This window comes from Pristiophorus japonicus, chromosome 2 (assembly GCF_044704955.1).
Source record: "Pristiophorus japonicus isolate sPriJap1 chromosome 2, sPriJap1.hap1, whole genome shotgun sequence".
Lineage (NCBI taxonomy): Eukaryota > Metazoa > Chordata > Chondrichthyes > Pristiophoridae > Pristiophorus > Pristiophorus japonicus.
This window is the reverse complement of record NC_091978.1, coordinates 161,203,998-161,224,448: the sequence shown is the minus strand read 5'-3', so window position 1 is coordinate 161,224,448 and position 20,451 is coordinate 161,203,998. Positions and strand designations below refer to the sequence as shown.

General features: G+C 46.7%; 1 protein-coding gene across 3 annotated transcripts in view; it reads left to right on the top strand.

The window, feature by feature from the left end:
- gabrb1 (gamma-aminobutyric acid type A receptor subunit beta1) overlaps positions 1-19,966 on the top strand; it is a 699,552-nt gene extending 679,586 nt beyond the window's left edge. For 2 of the 3 annotated variants that reach the window (XM_070863090.1, XM_070863081.1), the window contains exon 9: positions 19,619-19,966. In XM_070863090.1, the coding sequence (XP_070719191.1) occupies positions 19,619-19,966 (348 nt within the window). Of the gene's footprint in view, positions 1-1,946; positions 1,964-9,073; positions 9,087-19,618 lie in introns of all 3 variants that reach the window. The other variant, XM_070863097.1, reaches the window with a different exon arrangement.
- Positions 19,967-20,451: the final 485 nt, after the last annotated feature.

The window sequence follows — 20,451 nt, the reverse complement described above, 5'->3', positions numbered from 1 at the left end:
ACTGTCCCCCTGGTGAGCAGTGGCAGTGGAGGCAATTTTCCTCAGATCTTCCCAGGTAGGTGTGTATGGTCTGTATAGGTAATTTCAAGGGTGAGATCAGTCCCCATCTGGAGCTAGAAATCATATCTTGCATTTCTCCTTTCATCCTCTTCTTCATCTTCCAAAAGTAGAGAGGATGCTGAGGGCTGTTCCCTCCAGTCCACAACAACCATGACCTGCCATCCAAAATCCTACTCCCGTCCACTGGCCAGTTAGCAATTTCTGCCAGGCTCAGGTAGGTGTCCCTCCTGCCCCAGCATCCGCATACCGCACTCCCACCCAGACGCTTCTTTAAGACGCTTCTTAAAATCTACTTCTTTGACCAATATTTTGGTCACAGACCCTAATATCTCCTCACATGGATCAGTATCAAATTTTAGCTGTTCGCACTTCTGTAAAGTGCCTTGGGACATTTTTCTATGTAAAGGTGCTATATAAATGTACGCTGATATTGCTGTTGCCCTGGTGAGTAGCAATCAGAAGGCAGAACATTGTTGGTAATAGCACTAACTTAATAACTGATTTGCTAGAATAATAAGATGCACTTTTTACAGAATGTGCCACACTAATAACATTTCAAGGTGAATTTGTGCAGACATCAGTGTATGGATGTGTCATCATTGTGTTTGTTGTTGAGGGTCAGGAAGGAATGGCAGTCTGCAGCACTGATTCACCTACCTTTTGCAAATGTTGTGCCTATTAAGGTGAGAGGAATGGAACATTTTCCAATTTTTGGGCACCCAATGTCAGCAACAGTACTTGTGGATTAGTTAGATGCAGAGTAAGAATTCCTCCTGATCTGTCACAACAATATTCTTCAGCACCATCATAGTGTCAGCTGTGGCTCAGTTGATAGTAACCTTGCCTCTGAAGCAGCAGGTTGTGGGTTCAGGTCCCCCTCCAGAGACTTGAGTACAAAAATGCAGTACTAGTGGAGTGCTGCACTGTCGCAGGAAAACATCTTTTGGATGAAACGTTAAACCAAGGTCGCGTCTGCTCTCTCAGGTGGATGTAAAAGATCCCAAAGCACTATTTTGAAGAAGAGCAGTGTCCTGGCCAATATTTTCCCTCAATCAACATCACTAAACCGGATTATCTGGTGATTACCACATTGCTGTTTGTGGGAACTTGCTGTGTGTACCAAAGTGGTTGCTGCATTTCCAACAGTACAACACTTCAAAAGTACTTCATTGGCTGCTTTGGGACAGCCTAAGGTCATGAAAAATACTATATAAATGCAAGTAATGTTCTTTTTAGATGATCAGTCCCTATCTTAATAATACATGATCTCTTTGAGGGAAATTGACAATTAATGCTTAATTACAGACAATTTTATGTTGTCGGCCCATGACCACCAGGAACTGGGTTGAGACTGCCCAAATCTCTTTCACATTGGACTATTACAACCAGCAAATAAGGAAACTTTCATCTCATCAGTCTGGGATGGATCTGAGTACAGGTCCCAGAGTTGAAAGGATGCACATTATTTTCTACTAAAAATGATTGAAATGCAAGCAAATGAAAAATGGGCATAAATGATTTTTCCTGGCTTATTTCTTTTTTTATAGAGGTGGTAAATATGGAGCTTCACTGTATCATCAACAGGGTCGACCTGTCTGTGCTTTCCAGCCAAAGGCTAAAGGATATCGATGGTTAAATAAAAGAATGTATGTCACACTTGCTTATTTATTTTACTCCACAGTGACCAAGCATTAAATTCTAACACTACCGATAAAAGATGGAAATAGTTCCACATCATTTCTAGTACTGTCTTGTTCTTAGGGATGTGAAGGTGACAATAGCTGGTGAAACAAACCTTTGCATTATATTCGCAAAATGGCAGATCACTCCAAGGTTCATGTTTGAAAATGACGACTGAGTAGCAAGCCAACTCGCTACTGATTGAGAAAGATTATGAGAGGTTGCATCGACCGTTAACATGTGTAACCAAAAGCGGAACATTGAATGAACTTGCCCATTAATGGGAAATTAGAATGCAAAAGGAGGAGTGTTACATTGATTTCCTGAATGTGAGACTGAAAGCCAAATGCTTCAGCTGTGAACATGAGGCAGACAAATTGCTGCGATGATTGTAATGAGTGTCTTCACAAGACAATGGGAGAGCCACAATGATATCATCACACTGGGAGTGAAACAGTACGAATTCAGGAAGAAGTAAGGGACTCTGAAACTAAAGATGTTTATAAAAGAGATCAGAAGAGAAAACAATTGGATAACTGTCCTAGATGTATCTCAAGACAAAATAAATATTATAGTGAGAGTAAAATTATAACTAAATCTAAGAAAATCTGCATATAGAGGACAAAGAAACATTTAAAGCCAACTTGTGAATGGATTGAAAAGATAGACTCTGCTGTGTATGTATAATATAGGTGTATACCCTGTACACTCAATGTACAGTTACATAAGACCACTGGATGTATCTTCACACTGTATACACTATGCCTGTACCACCAGAGGGTGCAACTGGTGGAGACCTAGGTGTCACCTGTACACTACAAGTAACCAAGTATAAAAGGGAGCTCACCATACTGTACCCTCACTCAGGAGCTGCAATAAATGGATCAAGGTTACAACAGTTCAAGTACAATACCTTACCTCGTGAAATCATTACTAGAGTGCTTACAGACACAATAACTGGTGACGAGATTACGAATTTCCACGCGAAAAATTGCTAACCTTGGCAACTTTCAACAATTCGCCAATGGGGATGATTGGGATGCCTTTGTGGAAAGGCTCGAACACTTTTTCATTGCGAACGATCTGGCTGGAGACACACCGACCTTGCTGGCTAATAAGCGCAGAGCTATCCTGCTCAGCAGTTGTGGACCCACCGTCTATAGCCTCATCAGGGACTTGCTAGCCCCAGAGAAGACAACAACCAAAACGTATGCGGAGCTCGTAATGATGAAACCTAAAGAGAGCATCCTCACAGCCAGACACCGGTTCTACACCCACCGGCGGCCCGAAGGCCAAGAAATTGCAAAATATGCTGCAGACCTCAGACGATTGGCTGTACCGTGTGATTTTGGCGGCCACCTCACCGAAGCGCTGAGGGACATCTTCGTTATCGGAATCGGCCACGAGGGCCTTCTCCACAGGCTGCTCTCTGCAGATACCATGGTCACCCTGCAGAAGGCAATTAACGTCAGCCAGGCGTTCATGGCCTCGGCCTGTGATTCCAAGCGGATGATGACTCACCCCCAGGACTCTAACCCGGCAAGCACTGTGAACTGACTGGCGCCCTTTAGAGGCAAGGCTGCTACCCCAAGTCCCGCAACCCTGAGTCCGCCACATGGGGCCAACAGGCCAGCCCCTTGCTGGCACTGTGGAGGGAACCACAGGGCCCACCAGTGCCACTACAAAGACTATACTTACAAAGGCTGTAATGCAAAGGGCCACCTCCAGCGAATGTGCAAGAGAAATTTTACTCACCGAGTCGTTGAAGAGTTGCCCGATCATCCAGATTCCAGCGCTGATGAAGAGGAAAAGAGAATCCAGGAGGCAGCTCAGCCCCATGAAGAGGTGTGCAGAGTGTTTACCTGCTCTACCGAGAGTTCTTTGTTGAAAATGGAAATTGAAATCAACGGTGTTCCAGTGTCGATGGCCAAGCGCTGATGAATCAGGCGGCCTTTGAGAAACTCTGCGACAGTCCAAGCGAATGACCGAAAATGATCCTGATCCAAGTGAAGCTGCTCACCTACACAAATGACACCATCCCAGTCGTTGGAAGCGTGGATGTCCAGGTGTCCCATGACGGCGCGATGCACAAGTTACCTTTGTGGATCATTGCTGGTGATGGTCCAACGCTGCTAGGAAGAAGATGGATGAAACAAATACAAATCTGTTGGAGCTGGGAAAACCTCCAAGGCCCACCAATCGACGTCCTATGTGGCCCCAAATTTGGATCTAGCACAACACCTGAAAATCCAACCGTCCAACTCGACTACGTGGCGATGACACAGACCGCTCAACCCACTGCGAGGTGATCCAGCCGAAACGACCCGACCTCACCTTCCAGGCTACAGTGGCAGGACTCCGGAGGAAGAAGATCGGCGCAGAAGGGAACTTACCTGCTTCCGTGGCAGAACCTGGGGAGAAAAGGATCACTGCATCCTATCTCGTGGAAATAAAGAAGATGGCGCCCGCACCACGAGGTGAAGCACCTGAAGTAAAGTTGACGGTGGCCAGACCACGAGGGGCAGCGTTGATGGAACAACACGTGAAGCTGAGCGGCGAACCAGATTGGGGTAAAGATTGCAAGGCCCTTTTAAAGGAGACCGGCAACCCAGCACAATTAAAGGGACAGTTCCACTCTTTGTACAGCAATGCTGGTAATACACATGTAAAAGATGTAATTGACAAATGCAAGTATGTAAATGTAACTTTGTACAGCTATGCCAGGTAATAGACATAGAAAAGATGTATGCGAATATGTAAAGGTAACTAATAGTGTCAAGTCGGGCGATTGCGGTCGGAGCCAATGTATTATGACTGTAAATGAAGAAATGATGTGCGATGCTGGGTTCTACAGGTGCACCGACAAAACCAAGGGCAACCTCCCATCGGAAGCACCCAGGTCCAGCAGGCTACCCGATCATGTAGCCTGCACCTCCGGGACCAATGTGTGGCCACACACAGAGGGAGCATAGCAGCTGCAGGGCCAGCAATCAGCGGACGGCAAAGGCACCACTACTGGTACCCTGCCGCAGATCGGCTCTACCTCTCTGGCCACCAGGGCCAGTACCAGGAGCAAGAGGCCAGCACTCTCCAGCCCTCCCAACGGGACCTGGGATGACCAGGCTCCCACTACCGCTGAAGGGCAGCAGGGAGACACTGCAGCCCTCAGAGGAAGACAAGGAGGCCACACACTCCTGTGGCTCTGCCCAACACTAGCGATGGCGAAGACCCTGAGACTCAGCCAGGTGAGCGATCCAAGCCCACGCAGCTGGCAGGGGGTGCAGCGCCATCATCAGACAACCTGAACACAGTCCGGTTACTCTGCAACTAACGTCCTCACCCACCTGCACCTACGCCCCAGGGGCAAGACTGTGATACCACATATGTACCTTACCTGTGAAATATACTTGTTCCACTACTGCTAAACCCAAACAGTGATGCAATTAATCCTATTTCTTTTTTCTTTCTGTACATGTATGCACATGCAGGTGTTGAGCCACACACATGGTCTATGTATGGGGGGGGGGGGGCGGGGAATGGATGCATGTACCCATGGACACACATGGATCACACCCAGAACCCACTCAACCCCTACTGCAAACTCCAACCGTCCACTGCTGACCATTTCCCAATGTTGTGGCAATAAGGACTTGGGGGGTCTACAGGGAGAGAGCCAAGCCAAAGCTTAGACAAGGTGCAAGGGCTTTGGGCACTCATGTCCAGAGCACACAGTGCAAAGGCCAGTGGCACAAGACATAGGGGGGAGTGATGTTGTGTATGTATAATATAAGTATATACCCTGTACACTCAATGTACAGTTACATAAAACCACTGGATGTATCTTCACACTGTATACACTATGCCTGTACTACCAGAGGGTGCAACTGGTAGAGAATAGGCGTCACCTGTACACGACAGGTAACCAAGTATAAAAGGGAACTCACCATACTGTACCCTCACTCAGGAGCTGTAATAAATGGACTACGGTCACCACAGTTCAAGTACAATATCTTATCTCGTGGAGTCATTACTAGAGTGCTTACAGACACAATAGACCTAACCAGTTTAATGTAGATAAAGCATAAATCGTATGGAGATTCTGCTCCTAGCATGGAGCTCGAATCACAGAATTGGATGCAGCAAATTGAGCTTATTGATCTGTGCACACGATTGTCTGATCCTTTCTCCCATCAAGTAAGGATCCGGGCAGGGAGGAGAGCCTCAACATTCACTGTATGTGGTTAAAACCTGAGAATGGATGTGAGCTTTGTACACGTCGCAGAATATTCAGAAGAGATAAAAACAGATTGACTGGGGGAGGGTAGTATGCTAGTCAGGGAGAATCTGACAGTCAACAAAATACCAGACAGATCCTCAAAGGAAAAGTTGTCACAGATAATTTGTATAGATATGTATGACAGTACAAGAAGAAAACTAATAATAGTAACCCGCCATAGATCATTGAGGCAAAGCGAGTAAACCAATATTGAACTGTTTGAGTAAGCTGGGAGTCTTTTCACAAGGAGGTTGTTAATCTTGGACAACTTTTAATTAATCAGAATTAAAGTGAAAAGAATTGATATCATTTTAGAAAGACAGAGGCAATTTCATGGAGTTTGTTCAAGATTACTTTTTGTCTCAGTATGGAGGATTTTCTGATGCTCTATACCAGCAGCGGTAGTGTAAAGTATCAGATGTTTCACTCACAGTGCATTGACCTCCCAGTATGGGGGCTGGGAGCTCACTTGTTAAACGTTAATGAGATGCACCACAGAAGTCTGTATATGGCCGACTCCAAACAATTTGGTGGGTGTGAAGCCCACAGCGCTCCATTTTTCTCTGAGTCTCTGTATGGACTGGAAAATCTATGCTATTGTATACTAACAAAGGAATCAGTGCAGAAAGCATACAAAACCTAATTTCTAGCAATGCACCAGAGATGGTTAGCAGGCTGCAGCTTGGGGAAAATAATGTTGTTGATTATGCTACTTTTCCAGGGCTTTTGTGGATCTACTGTCTAAAGTTATGGCAGAAGATTAGGAGACCCTCTGTAGAAACTCTGAAGGAAAAAAAAATGCAGGGCTATGGGGAAAGGGTGGGGGATTGGGACTAGCTGAAGTGTACTTGCAGATAGCCGGCATTGGCGCAACAGGCCGAATGGTCTCTGTTGTGTATGCAATAACGGTTAGACTGAGTACTGTTTAACTCCAAGAGATATAACCTTGGCTCTGCTTTATTAAGGCCCAAAGTGACTAATATACAAAATGGCTGGCTTTTATACTTGGGCTGCACACACATGCCATCTAGTGGCTAGTGATCACAAAGTACATGACATTACCCCACTCTGAGATATTAACCAGTCTTTTACAAATTGAGACGGTCCGTTGTTTTACGCTCCCGGGTTGACCATCTCAGTTCAACTCCAGCCTTGGGTGAGTGTTCACAGTCTGTTATGACTGGTGGCTGGGTGGCTGACCTGGTGGGAGTGGCAATGGCCATGTCAGGGATTGAAAGTCCATTTTCATTGAACATGTCAGTGATGGAAAGTTCCGATTCACTGATGACCACTGAGTCCTCTGATGACTGGGGGTAGGTTGGTTGGTCGTCGATTGTCTCTTCCTCCGACTGTTCCAGTTCGTCTGTGTGCCGCAGCTTTGTCTGATCCATATGTTTCCTGCATGTTTGCCCACTTTTGAGCTTGACAATAAATACTCTGTTGCCCTCCTTGGCCAAAACAGTACCAGCGATCCACTTGGGACCCTGACCATAATTCAGAACATATACAGGATCATTTACAGAAGTATCACGTGACACAGCTGCGCGATCGTGATGCCCTTGCTGACTTTATCTTCTGGATTCAACACGATTATTCAAGTCACGGTGTACAAAAGATAGTTTGGTCTTAAGACCTCTCTTCATCATTAGTTCAGCAGGCAAGACCCCGGTAAGCGAGTGTGATCTTGTCCTGTAACTAAGCAGTATGCATGACAGACGGGTCTGCAGTGACCCTTGGGTTACTCGCTTCATACTCTGTTTTATGATTTGGACAGCACATTCTGCTTGTCCATTGGATGCAGGTTTGAACGGTGCTGACCTTACATGTTTGATACCATTGAGTTTCATGAACTCTTGAAACTCCTGACTGGCGAAGCACAATCTGTTGTCGCTAACAACGATGTTAGGCAGACCATGCGTCGCGAACATGACACTGAGATTCTCAATGGTAGCTGTGGATGTGCTAAATTACATGATTATACACTCTATCCACTTCGAATATGCATCCACCACAACTAAAAACATCTTCCCCAGTAAGGGACCTGCAAAGTCTATGTGGATCCTGGACCATGGTTTGGACGGCCACGACCACAAACTCAGCGGCGATTCTGCTGGTGCTTTGCTGAGCTGCATGCAAGTGTTGCACTGATGCACACATGATTCCAGCTCAGAGTCAATTCCCGGCCACCATTCATGAGACCTGGTGATGGCTTTCATCATTACAATGACGGGATGTGTGCTATGTAGCTCGCGTACAAATTTCTCTCTCCCTTTCTTGGGCATAACAACATGATTGCCCCACAGTATACAATCCGACTGAATAGACAGTTCGTCTTTGCGACGAATGTAAGGTTTGGTCTCCTCGCATATTTGCTTGGGTATGGTAGACCAATCACCTTTGAGGATGCAACTCTTCACCACCGATAAAATCAGATCCTGGCTGGTCCAGGTCTTAACTTGTTGAGCCATGACAGGGGTTTCTTCACTCTCAAAAACATCCATAACTAACAATAGGTCTGCCGGTTGTAGCGTTTCCATCTCCGGTGTGGGCAACGGCAGACGGCTAAAAACATCGGCACAATTCTCGGTGCCAGGTCTATGATGAATGACATAATCATAAGCGGATAATGTCAGCGCCCACCTCTGGATGCAGGATGAAGCATTGGTAGTGATACCTTTGTGTTCAGAGAACAGTGATACGAGCGGCTTGTGACCTGTCTCCAGTTCAAACCAAAGACCAAACAGGTACTGATGCATCTTTTTAACCCCATACACACAGGCTAGTGCTTCTTTCTCTCCCATGCTGTAGGCTCTTTCTGCTTTAGACAAACTTTTTGAAGCATACACGACTGGTTGAAGTTTACCCAACTCATTAGCTTTTTGGAGTACGCAACTAATTCCATGTGACGAAGCACCACAGACCAATACTAAAGGTTTATATGGGTCATAATGTACCAGCAGCTTGTTAGAGCAAAGCAGATTAGTGGCTTTCTCAAAAGCTCTGTCTTGAGACGCACCCCACACCCAGTCGTCACCTTTTCTTAGGCAGCATGTGCAGTGGTTCTAATAAAGTGCTCAATTTAGGTAGGAAGTTACCGAAGTAGTTGAGTAGACCAGGAACGAACGCAGCTCCGTCACATTCTGCGGCTTGTGTGCATTCTTGATGGCCTTGGTTTTTGCGTCCGTGGGCCTGATGCCGTCAGCAGCAATTTTGCTCCCCAGGAATTTGACCTCTGGTGCCATGAAGACGCACTTCGAGCGTTTCATTCTGAGTCCCACTTTGTCCAGATGATGTAGCACCTCTTCCAGGTTGTTCAGATGTTCCTCGGAGTCACGACCTGTGATCAGAATGTCATCTTGGAACACGGCGGTTCTGGGAACGGACTTCAGTAGACTCTCCATGTTCCTCTGAAATATTGCTGCAGCCGAGTGAGTTCCAAAAGAGGACCTGTGATAAATAAACAGACCTTTATGCGTGTTAATGCACGTAAGTCTCTTCAACGTCTTGACCAGCTCCTGTGTCATGTAGGCTGACGTCAAGTCCATTTTGCCGAATGACTTCCCCCCGGCTAGCATTGCAAACAAGTCATCAGCCTTCGGTAACGCGTACTGATCCTGTTTCGAAGCCCTGTTGATCGTAGCCTTGTAGTCTCCACAGATTCTGACTGTGCCACCACTTTTCAGCACAGGAACAATGGGACTGGCCCATTTATTAAATACAGCTGGTGGTATGATCCCTTCATGCTGGAGTCTGCCCAGTTCGATTTCGACCTTCTCCCTCATCATGTACAGAACTGCCCGAGCTTTATGATGGGTGGGTCTTGCATCCGAGTCCACGTGGATCTGCACCTTGGCTCCCGTGAAGTTGCCGATGCCTGGTTCGAACAGCGAGGGGACCTTACTCAGTACTTGGGTACATGTATCGTCCTCCGACGACAACACTTTGATGTCGTTCCAGTCGCATCTGATTTTTTTTTGCCAGTTCATGCCGAATAGTGTTGGCCATTGCCTGGGACAATCCATAGCGGTAATTCATGAACTGCACCGTCATACGACACTTTAATTGTGGCACTGCCAATCACCGTTATGAGTTCTTTGGTGTACGTGCGCAACTTGGCATTGACTGGACTCAGCCTGAACCTCACAGCCTTAGTATCCCACAGCTTGTTGAATGCCCTCTGGTTCATTATCGATTGACTCGCCCCGTGTCCAGTTCCATCGATACCGGCACCCCATTAAATTTCACGTTGATCATTATCGGTTTGCTTTTAGTTAGAAACAAGTACAGTCCATACACTTCACCCTCTGGTATCTCGGATTGCATATCTGGATCCGCGCTAGTCTGACCATCATCCTCTACGTGGTGTGTTGCAGCATGTCTGCGGACACTTGCGCCGAAGATGCCCCACTCTCAGACAGCCTTTGCAACTATATTGCTTAAATCGGCACTGCAGGTGCCGGTGATTTCCCCCACAACACCAACACGGAGAAATCAGATGCATTCTCGCTGGCGGACTTTGGGCAGCCACAGGTTTTGCATACGCAGTCGGGTAGGCGCTGCCGTGTGCCGCTCTGCCGAACTCCAAATCAATCATATGTACAGTACTTACCGAGTTTCGATTTTTCTCTGATATCTGCTTTAGACTTCTATCCGTCGTCAGGCATGACTGAGCAATTGTGATGGCCCTTTTCAAGTCCAACGTCTCCACCACCAGTAGTTTATGTAGGATCACCTCGTGGTTGATGCCGATTTCAAAGAAGTCCCGCAGCATGTCTGCCAACACAGCCCCAAACTTACACGGTCACGCTAGACATCTCAGGTCAGCATCAAATTCCGCCTCATTCTGGCCCTCTGAGCGAACATGCGCATAAAATCTGTATCTCAAGATGATGATGCCTTCGTCTGGCTTAAGATGGTCCTTTACCAGTGTACACAATTCTTCATCCGTCTTCTCTGTTGGACTCACAGGCAGGAGTAGATTCTTCATCAGGCCATAAATTTTTGGAACCCAAACCGTGAGGAACAACGCCCGGCGCCAATCTGTGTCCATTTTGTTGGCCACAAAGAACTGGCTCAAATGGTTCACAAAGTCTGCCCAATCTTCTCCTTCCACAAATCACTCCAACAATCCAATTGTGCTCATTTTTGCATGCAAAGGTTCTTGTTGCCTCATCGCCAAATGTTGTGTATGCAATAACTGTTAGACTGAGTACTGTTTAACTCCAAGAGGTATGCATGCAACCCAAAGACCTCCAACAGTGTCGTCATCTAGTGGCTAGTGATCCCAAAAGTACATACATGACAGTCTCCTACTGTGCTGCAACAATTTTATGGTTCTATTCAACCCTCTTATATCTTGCCCAAGGATAAAACAGAAAAATCTCTTCACTTTATGTTGGCTTATTGGATTTATTGCAGGATCTTGCTTGATTTCAGAATGTGCAAAAAATATTCTACACAAGATTGTAACTCAGGCTAAAACTGCTCAATAAAATGATTAAGCAATAATTTACATTATGCAAAAAACTTTACAAGAAAACACCCAAAGTGGTTCACAAGTAGTCTTATGAAAAAGTGATACTGAGCCAAGAAAGAAGAGATTGGGAGAGATGGCCAAAAGATGAGTTTTGAGGAGGTTTTTAAAAAGGAGAGAGGCATGAAGAAGTAGTGGGGTATAGGAAGAGCATTCCAAGCAGTAAAACCCAGGCATGTGAAGGCTCTGCATCCAATTGTGAGATGAAGAGGGAGTCACGGACACAGAGGCTTTGCTTTTGACTCCCGAGCGGGAAGATGGCAAAGCATATGGCCGGCCCATCTGGGAGAAGTAGCAAGGAGGCTTGGCCAATTTTAACGGTCAGGAAAACTGCGGGAAGCAGCTGCCAGCTGTTAAAATCAGGCAGCAGGAGGATGTCGCCGGGGACCCAGGGGAACGGTTCCCAGCACAAGTTAGGTCGTCCAGGAGGGGAATCCCGGTCAGGGGAGGGGCAAAGTGTGAGGTAGGGGAGGCCTAACAGTTCCTTATGGGACCCCGAGGAGCACTAATGTTCCTTCTTCCCACAAAGAAACCTGCAAATAAATTAAACTTGCCTTCTGGGCCTGGCTGCTGTTCCAGGCAGGTTTTTCCTGGCAGAGAAGCCACCACTGTTCCCAAACTCAGGCCTCAGGTTAAAATGGCAGATCAGGCCCCAATGACATCTCAGAGCCTGATCGGTATATTTAAAGAGGACCCCACCCATTTGGGGTGGGTTTCCTTCCTATCTGCAGTTTAAAATTGAATCAAGATGGGAAAGGACTGGGTAAAGCTTCCTTTCAATTTGAACTGCCCCCCAATCTGGTTTAGGGCGGGGGAGGGGTTAAAATCAATCCCAGACTTTGATCGGCGGGGGTGGGGGGGTGAGTGGGGGCTGGATATAGACCTGGAGGAGGTTGATCGATAGGGTTAGGCCATAAGGAAGTTTAAAGACAAGGACGAGAATTTTTAATTTGAGGCATCTGCGGACATGTTTAGGTCAGCAAGGGCAAAGTTGATGAGCGAATAGAACTTAAATAAAGACTTGCATTTCAATAGTGCCTTTCACAACCCTAGGACATCCCAAAGCGCTTTACAACCAATTAAGTACTTTTGAAGTGTAGTCATTGTTGTATTGTAGGAAATGTTGTATTGTAGGATACCAAGTGCCCGCTGGAAGGAACACTTCGAAGATCTTCTTAACCGAGAATCTGCCTTCGACACGAGTGTCCTCAACTCCATCCCGCAGCATGCTACCCGCCACCACCTCAGCAAAACCCCAGTCCTGCACAAGGTAGAAAAGGCCATCCATCAGTTCAAGAACAACAAGGCATCAGGAGCAGATGGAATCTGCGCTGAGGTACTAAGGTATAGTGGAGAAGCATTATTGGCATGAGTGCATGGCCTCCTCTCTCTTATCTGGAAGGAGGAGAGCATGCCAGGAGATCTCAGAGATGCTGTAATCATGATCATCTTCAAAAAAGGGGACAAATCCAACTGTGATAACTACAGAGGAATCTCGCTGCTGTGGGCCACGAGGAAATTCATCGAAAGAATCCTCCTCAATCGCCTTCTCCCTGTGGCTGAAGAGCTCCTCCCAGAGTCACAATGTGGATTCCATCCACTAAGGGGTACAACGGACATGATCTTCACCGCGCAACAACCACAAAAGAAATGCAGGGAACTGCACCAACCCTTGTACGTGGTCTTCTTTGACCTCACAAAGGCCTTTGACACTGTCAACTATGAGGGACTATGGAACGTCCTCCTCCGTTTCGGATGCCCCCAAAAGTTTGTCACCATCCTCCGCCTGCTCCATGACGACGTGCAAGGCGTGATCCTGACCAACAGATCCACCACAGACCCAATCCACATCTGGACTGGGGTCAAGCAGGGCTGCGTCATTGCACCAATGCTCTTCTCGATCTTCCTTGCTGCAATGCTCCATCTCACTATCAACAAGCTCCCCACTGGAGTGGAACTAAACTATAGAACCAATGGGAACCTGTTCAATCTATGTCACCTCCAGGCTAGATCCAAGGTCGTCCCATCCTCTGTCATCGAACTGTAGTACGCGAACGACACTTGCGTCTGCGCACATCAGAGGCCGATCTCCAAGCCATCGTCAACACCTTCACCGAGGCATACAAAAGCTTGGGCCTTACGCTAAACATCCGTAAGACAAAGGTCCTCCACCAACCTGACCCCATCACGCAGCATTGCCCCCCCCGGTCATAATCCACGGCTCAGCCTTGGACAACGTGGGCCATTTCCCATACCTCGGGAGCCTACTATCAGCAAGGGCAGACTCCGATGACGAGGTCCAATACTGCCTGCAGTGTGCCAGCGCAGCCTTCGGTTGCCTGAGGAAGAGAGTGTTTGAAGACCAGGACCTCAAATCTGGCACCAAGCTTATGGTCTACCCCATCATCATCATCATAGGCAGTCCCTTGGAATCGAGTAAGACTTGCTTCCACTCTTAAAATGAGTTCTTAGATGGCTGAACAGTCCAATACGAGAAACACAGACTCTGTCACAGATAGTTGTTGAGGGAAGGGGTGGGTGGGACCGGTTTGCCGCACGCTCTTTCCGTTGTTTTCCTGCACTTGTTTTCTGCATGCTCTCGGCGATGAAACTCGAGGTGCTCAGCGCCCTCCCGGATGCACTTTCTCCACTTAGGGCGGTCTTTGGCCAGGGACTCCCAGGTGACGGTGGGAATGTTGCATTTTATCAGGGAGGCTTTGAGGGTGTCCTTGTAATGTTTCCTCTGCCCACCTTTGGCTCGTTTGCCGTGAAGGAGTTCCGAGTAGAGCGCTTGCTTTGGGAGTCTTGTGTCAGGCATGCGAACAATGTGGCCTGCCCAATGGAGCTTATCAAATGTGGTCAGTGCTTCAATGCTGGGGATGTTGGCCTGGTCGAGGACTCTAATGTTGGTGTGTCTGTCCTCCCAGAGGATTTGTAGGGTCTTGTGGAGACATCGTTGGTAGTATTTCCTCAGTGACTTGAGGTGTCAACTGTACATGGTCCATGTCTCTGAGCCATACAGGAGGGTAGGTATTACTACGGCCCTGTAGATGAGCTTGGTGGCAATTTTGAGGGCCTGGTCTTCAAACACTCTTTTCCTCAGGTGGCCGAAGGCTGCACTGGAGGCAGTGTTGATGGTCTTCAGGGCAGTAGTGATACTTGCCCTCCTATATGGCTCAGAAACGTGACTATATACAGCAGACACCTCAAAGCGCTGAAGAAGTACCACCAGCGCTGCCTCCGCAAGATCCTGCAAATTCACTTTGAGGGCAGACACACTAACGTCAGTGTTCTCGCTCAGGCCAACATCCCCAGCATCGAAGCACTGACCACACCCAATCAGCTCTGTTGTGCGGGCCACATCGTCCGCATGCCTGACACGAGACTCCCTAAGCAAGTGCTCTACTCGGAGCTCCTACACGGCAAGCGAGCCCCAGGTGGGATGAGAAAACACTTCAAGGACACCCTCAAAGCCTCCTTGATAAAATGTGACATCCCCACCGGCAACTGGGAATCCCTGGCCCAAGACCGCCCTAAGTGGAGGAAGAGCATCCGGGAGGGTGCTGAGCACCTCGAGTCTCATCGCCGAGAGTATGCAGAAAACAAGCGCAGGCAGCGGAAGGAGCGGGCGGCAAACTTGTCTCCCCACCCATCCTTTCCTCCAACCGCTGTCTGTCCCACCTGTGACAGAGACTGTAATTCCTGTATTGGAGTGTACCTGAGAACTTATTTTTTCTGTGGAAGCAAGTTTTCCTCGATTTCGAGGGACTGCCTATGATGATGATGATGATGATTATGTTGGAAATGTAGCAGCCAATTTGAGCATTGCTCACACCCACAAAAAGAAATGAGATAATGACTGGATAATGTGTTTTAGTGATGTTGGTTGAGTGATAAATATTGACCAGGCCACCGAGAGGAATCCCCTGCTCTTCTTCAAAATATTGCCATGGGATCTTTTACATTCACCTGAGAGGGCAAATGGGGCCTCAGTTTAACGTTTCATCCAAGGGATAGTGCACTATCACTCTTCATCCTCTTCAACCTCTCTGCAGCCTTTGACATGGTCAACTACAACGTCCTCCTCCAACACCTCTTCTGCATTGTTCACCTGTGTGGGACTGCCGTTTCATGATTCTGCTCTTACTTGTCTGATCACTGTTGAAGCATATCCAGTGATGACTTCTCTTTCCACCCCACACCATTACCTCGGTTGTCTCCAAAAATCTTTCCTTGACCCCCTTCTCTTCCTCATCTATATGCTGTTCCTTGTTGACAAGTCGCTGGAGAAATACCGCCAACGATGCCTCCGCAAGATCTTACAAATTCCCTGGGAGGACAGACGCACGAACATCAGTGTCCTTGTCCAGGCCAACATCCCCAACATTGAAGCGCTGACCACACTTGATCAGCTCCGCTGGGCAGACCACATTGTTCGCATGCCCAACATGAGATTCCCAAAGCAAGCGCTCTACTCGGCACAAAGGTGGACAGAGGAAACATTACAAGGACACCCTGATAAAGTGCAACGTCCCCACCGACACGTGGGAGTCCCTGGCCAAAGACCACCCTAAGTGGAGGAAGTGCATCCGGGAGGGCGCTGAGCACCTCGAGTCTCATTGCCGGCTGCATGCAGAAAACAAGCGCAGGCAGCAGAAAGAACATGCAAACCTGTCCCACCCTCCCTTCCCCTCAACGGCTGTCTGTCCCACCTGTGGCAGGACTGTGGTTCTTGTATTGGACTGTTCAGCCACCTAAGGACTCATTCTAAGAGTGGAAGCAAGTCTTCCTCGATTCCGAGGGACTGCCTATGATTATGCTGATGATGATGTTTACACTGACAACACCCAGCTCCAGCTGTCCACCAGCTCAACTTCTCCATCATCTCACTTGGCCTCCCACTACCAGCTGCAATATCCGTCAGCTAAATATTGGGGATCAAAGCCATCGTCTCAAACCCCCACCACAAACCCCATACCCCTGCCTCTGTCTCCGGGTAATCAGACTTTTACAAACCTCAGGATCCTATTCGACCCCAAGGTAAGCTTCTGGCCCCATATCCTATCCATCACGAAGACTGCCTACTTTGACTGCCTGCTTCTACCTCCGTTGCATCGCCCACTCCTACCTCAGCCTGCTGAAACCCTCGTCCATGCATTTGTCATCGTGAGATTTGACTGTTCCAATGATCTCTTGGCAGATCTCCCATCCTCCACCATCTGTAAACTTAGCTTATCCAAAACTCAGTCTGCAGATGTGGATACTGGTATGAATGCACAGAGCATCGTTCGTTCATCATAATGAGCCTGTCATCCTTCAGGGAACATCTGATGGTAATGGTATTGCAGGAAATAACTGCTAACAATTAGCACAAAGGCTAATGAGAATCTATCTCCCATTAAGAAAAAAAAAAATTAAGAAAATAGGCCAGAAGTGGCCTCAAAACAACTAAAAGTTTCCTTGTTACCCTTTAAGTTCCCTTACCTGCATTGCTCATCACCTGAAAACCCTGAACGCTTGGGCAATGTTTACCCAGACTATAGAAATGGAGAGGAAAAAGATGTATATGGCCCCAGAACAGCACTCTGATATAACTTTTTAAGCAGATGCTTCCGCTATTCTCCCCACCAGTGCCTTGTGTAGATACACTGCCGAGAGGAGCAGCTAGTTCTGATGCACAGGTATTCAGCACTGTAGCCAGGATGTTATCAGCCTTTGCTGAGACCAGCGCATTCAGCTATGTCTGAACATCATGTGGAGTGAACCAAATTGGTTGGGCATTGACGTCTATGATGATAGAGACCTCAGGAGGACATGTTGGATTGTCCATTTGGCATTTTTGGCTAAAGACATGCTGTAAACACTTCAGCCTTCGTCTTTTTCACTCATTCTGAGCTCCACCATGGTTGAGGATGGTCCTGGAGCCTTCTACTTCTGTTAATTGCCTGATTGTCCACCACCATTCTCGACTGAATGTAATCCAGAGTCAATGTTGAGAGCTCCCAGCTCCACTTCCATCTTACTATATACCACTGTGCCTTGAGTTCTGGAATGCCAATCCTGCCAGACTCAGGAGGAATCTGGAATATTGGCTGATAGATTTGATGCCGTGAGCGTGACTATGTCAGTATGTTGCTCTCAACTTGAGCACCGGTCCCCAGATGCTAATGAAGACCAATTTTCAGGATTGACTGAGCTGCCTGAATATTGTTGTAATTTGATGCCTGAGTTGTCTTTTTTTGTATTCATTCATGGGATGTGGGCGCGCTGCAAGGCTGGCATTTATTACCCATCCCAAATTGCCCTTCAGAAGGTGGTGGTGAACCACCTTCTTGAAATGCTGCAGTCCATGTGATGTGTCATAGCAGTTTGGTACATTTCTAGGTTATTTCAGAGGGCAGTTAAGAGTCAAACACATTGCTGTGTGTCTGGAGTCACCTACAGACCAGACCAAGTAAGGACGGCAGATTTTCTTGCCTAAAGGGCATTAGTGAACCAGTTGCGTTTTTACAACAATCTGGTAGTTTCATGGTCACCATTACAGATACTAGCCTTTTATAATTCCAGATTTATTTAATTAACTTAATTTAAATTCTCCAGCTGCCATGGTGGGATTTGAACTCATCTCAGGATCATGAATCCAGGCCTCTGGATTACTAATCCAGTAACATAACCACTATGCTACCATTCCCTATAGTTATGCTTATTTTTGGTAGAAATTGTTTACAACTGAATGGCTTGCTAGATTTGCTAAGCCACTTCAGTTAGTCATTTCATGCTAGTTTACAGTCATGTGTAAGCCAGGCTGACTCCCTTCTCTAAGGGAGCTTAGTGAATCTTAAATTATCAAAGTTATGATATTTTCATAACTTGCAATAGTGGGATTTGACCTCACGGCTGCAGGGTTGATTGGCCAGTACTATAACCAGTAGGCTACCATATCCTTTCAGGCCCAAATGCAGATTTTGAATGAGAGAGAGGCAGGTGTCCGTCTGCCTGCTCCCTCATCCCCACCCCCTCATCCACCCCTCCGTCCCCATCATGATGTCACTGTAGAGGGACTGGCGGGATGACCTGACCAGCTGGATATTCTGCCAATTCCCCCAACGTACAGCCAACATATTGCAACGTCATAATGCAGGTGTACTTGGCGTACAGCATTGTAATTTCCCAATGGCTGTCGATCCCAATAAAAATCACTGACTAGGCACAGGCATGGCTACGAAGATACTGTTTTAGTCACATGCACTAATTTGGGTAGAAAATACCTCAATACACTCACACAATACAGGTATTGCATATGTATATATTTACTGACCAAACATCTACCACCATTCAGTAATCAACACTCACAATGATCAAAAACACTCGCAAACTCTGCTTTCCATCTTACCATTTTACCAACAAGCATAAAAAAAATTAAAGCAGATAAGCATACACCGTGCAAATGAATACTGAGATCACAGCTTCTATTACCCTTTTTTATTTATAATCAAAAGTGCAACCACATCTGGGGATTGTCAAATAACCCCATGTAGCCTGTGTCTGTGTATTGGACAGCACTGCTCGGGGAAAGTGACAATAACAGCAAGCAGTACCTCAGGATGAAAGTTTTTTCTTTGCAATTTTGGCCAGACTAACCCGCCCCAGCCCCCTCCTCAACAGAGCAGTAAGGTGCCATTCTGAATTTCCAGAGTCCCACGGGGTGAACACCTGGGGAATGCCATTAAATGGAACAGATGCTTATGACCCCACCCCAACATTTTGGACAGAATCAATGCCAAAGCAGACTGATGGGCTGAACATGTGCCCCACTGCACCTCTGGCAGCACAGCAGCCCAACTGGCATTTCCAGGCCCTTGCAAGTTACTAGGTCAGGGTTACAAGGTGCATATAGGAAGTCACGAGTTACATCAAGATGGCCATGTGTTACCCACAGGAATGACACTTAATTGCTCTTCAGTTTATGAAGTGCACCTAGTTCTGCACAAACAGTAACATTAGCTCCAGATTGCATTGCACAAATCAATATACTTCTCTGTTTCTCAAAATATTTCTCTTTTCAACAGGTGGACGCCCATGGAAATATTCTCCTAACGACTCTTGAAATTCGGAATGAAGTCACGGCTTCCGAGATGTTGACAAATATCAATGATCCAAGAGCGACCATGTTTTCTTATGACAGTGCCAGCATCCAGTACAGAAGGCCAGCTGCAAGCAGGGACGGCTATGGTAGAAGCCCATTAGAAAGGCACATGGTTCAGAAGAAGGGACGTTTACGGCGACGAACGTCACAACTGAAAATTAAAATCCCAGATTTGGCTGACGTAAACGCCATAGACAGGTGGTCACGGGTGGTCTTTCCTGTCACATTTGGGTTTTTTAACTTGGTTTACTGGCTCTACTATGTGCACTAGCTCAAACGTTATGTACAGTACAGGTAGAATTCCTTTTTGTTTTCTTTTATTAACCCTTAAAGGACTGTAATAGCAATATAGCAACAACCTCAAGGTAAGATATTCAGCCCTACTATTTTTGGGGGGATTAAATACATAATTGTGTTTGTCAATGAACTTGTGTCTGATCACTATGAATGATTTGGCTTTAAAATAAACCACTGTAGTTCAATACATAACTCCTAGTGATAGCCATTCAGTACCTTCTGCTTTAAACATGAGACAAGTGTTTCTAACTAGGAAACAAGTAATTCTATACCTTAACATAGTATGTGAGCACATTCTCATTACCCCCACTCCTCCCCCATTTATACATACAGGCATAAACAAGACCAAATCATAGATATATAAACCTGGTAATTAGTATTGGGAGTATTAGCAGGGGAATGCTTGATGCCTTTGCATGACATTCCTCTGCCCATTATTTTACACAGTGTTGACCATTT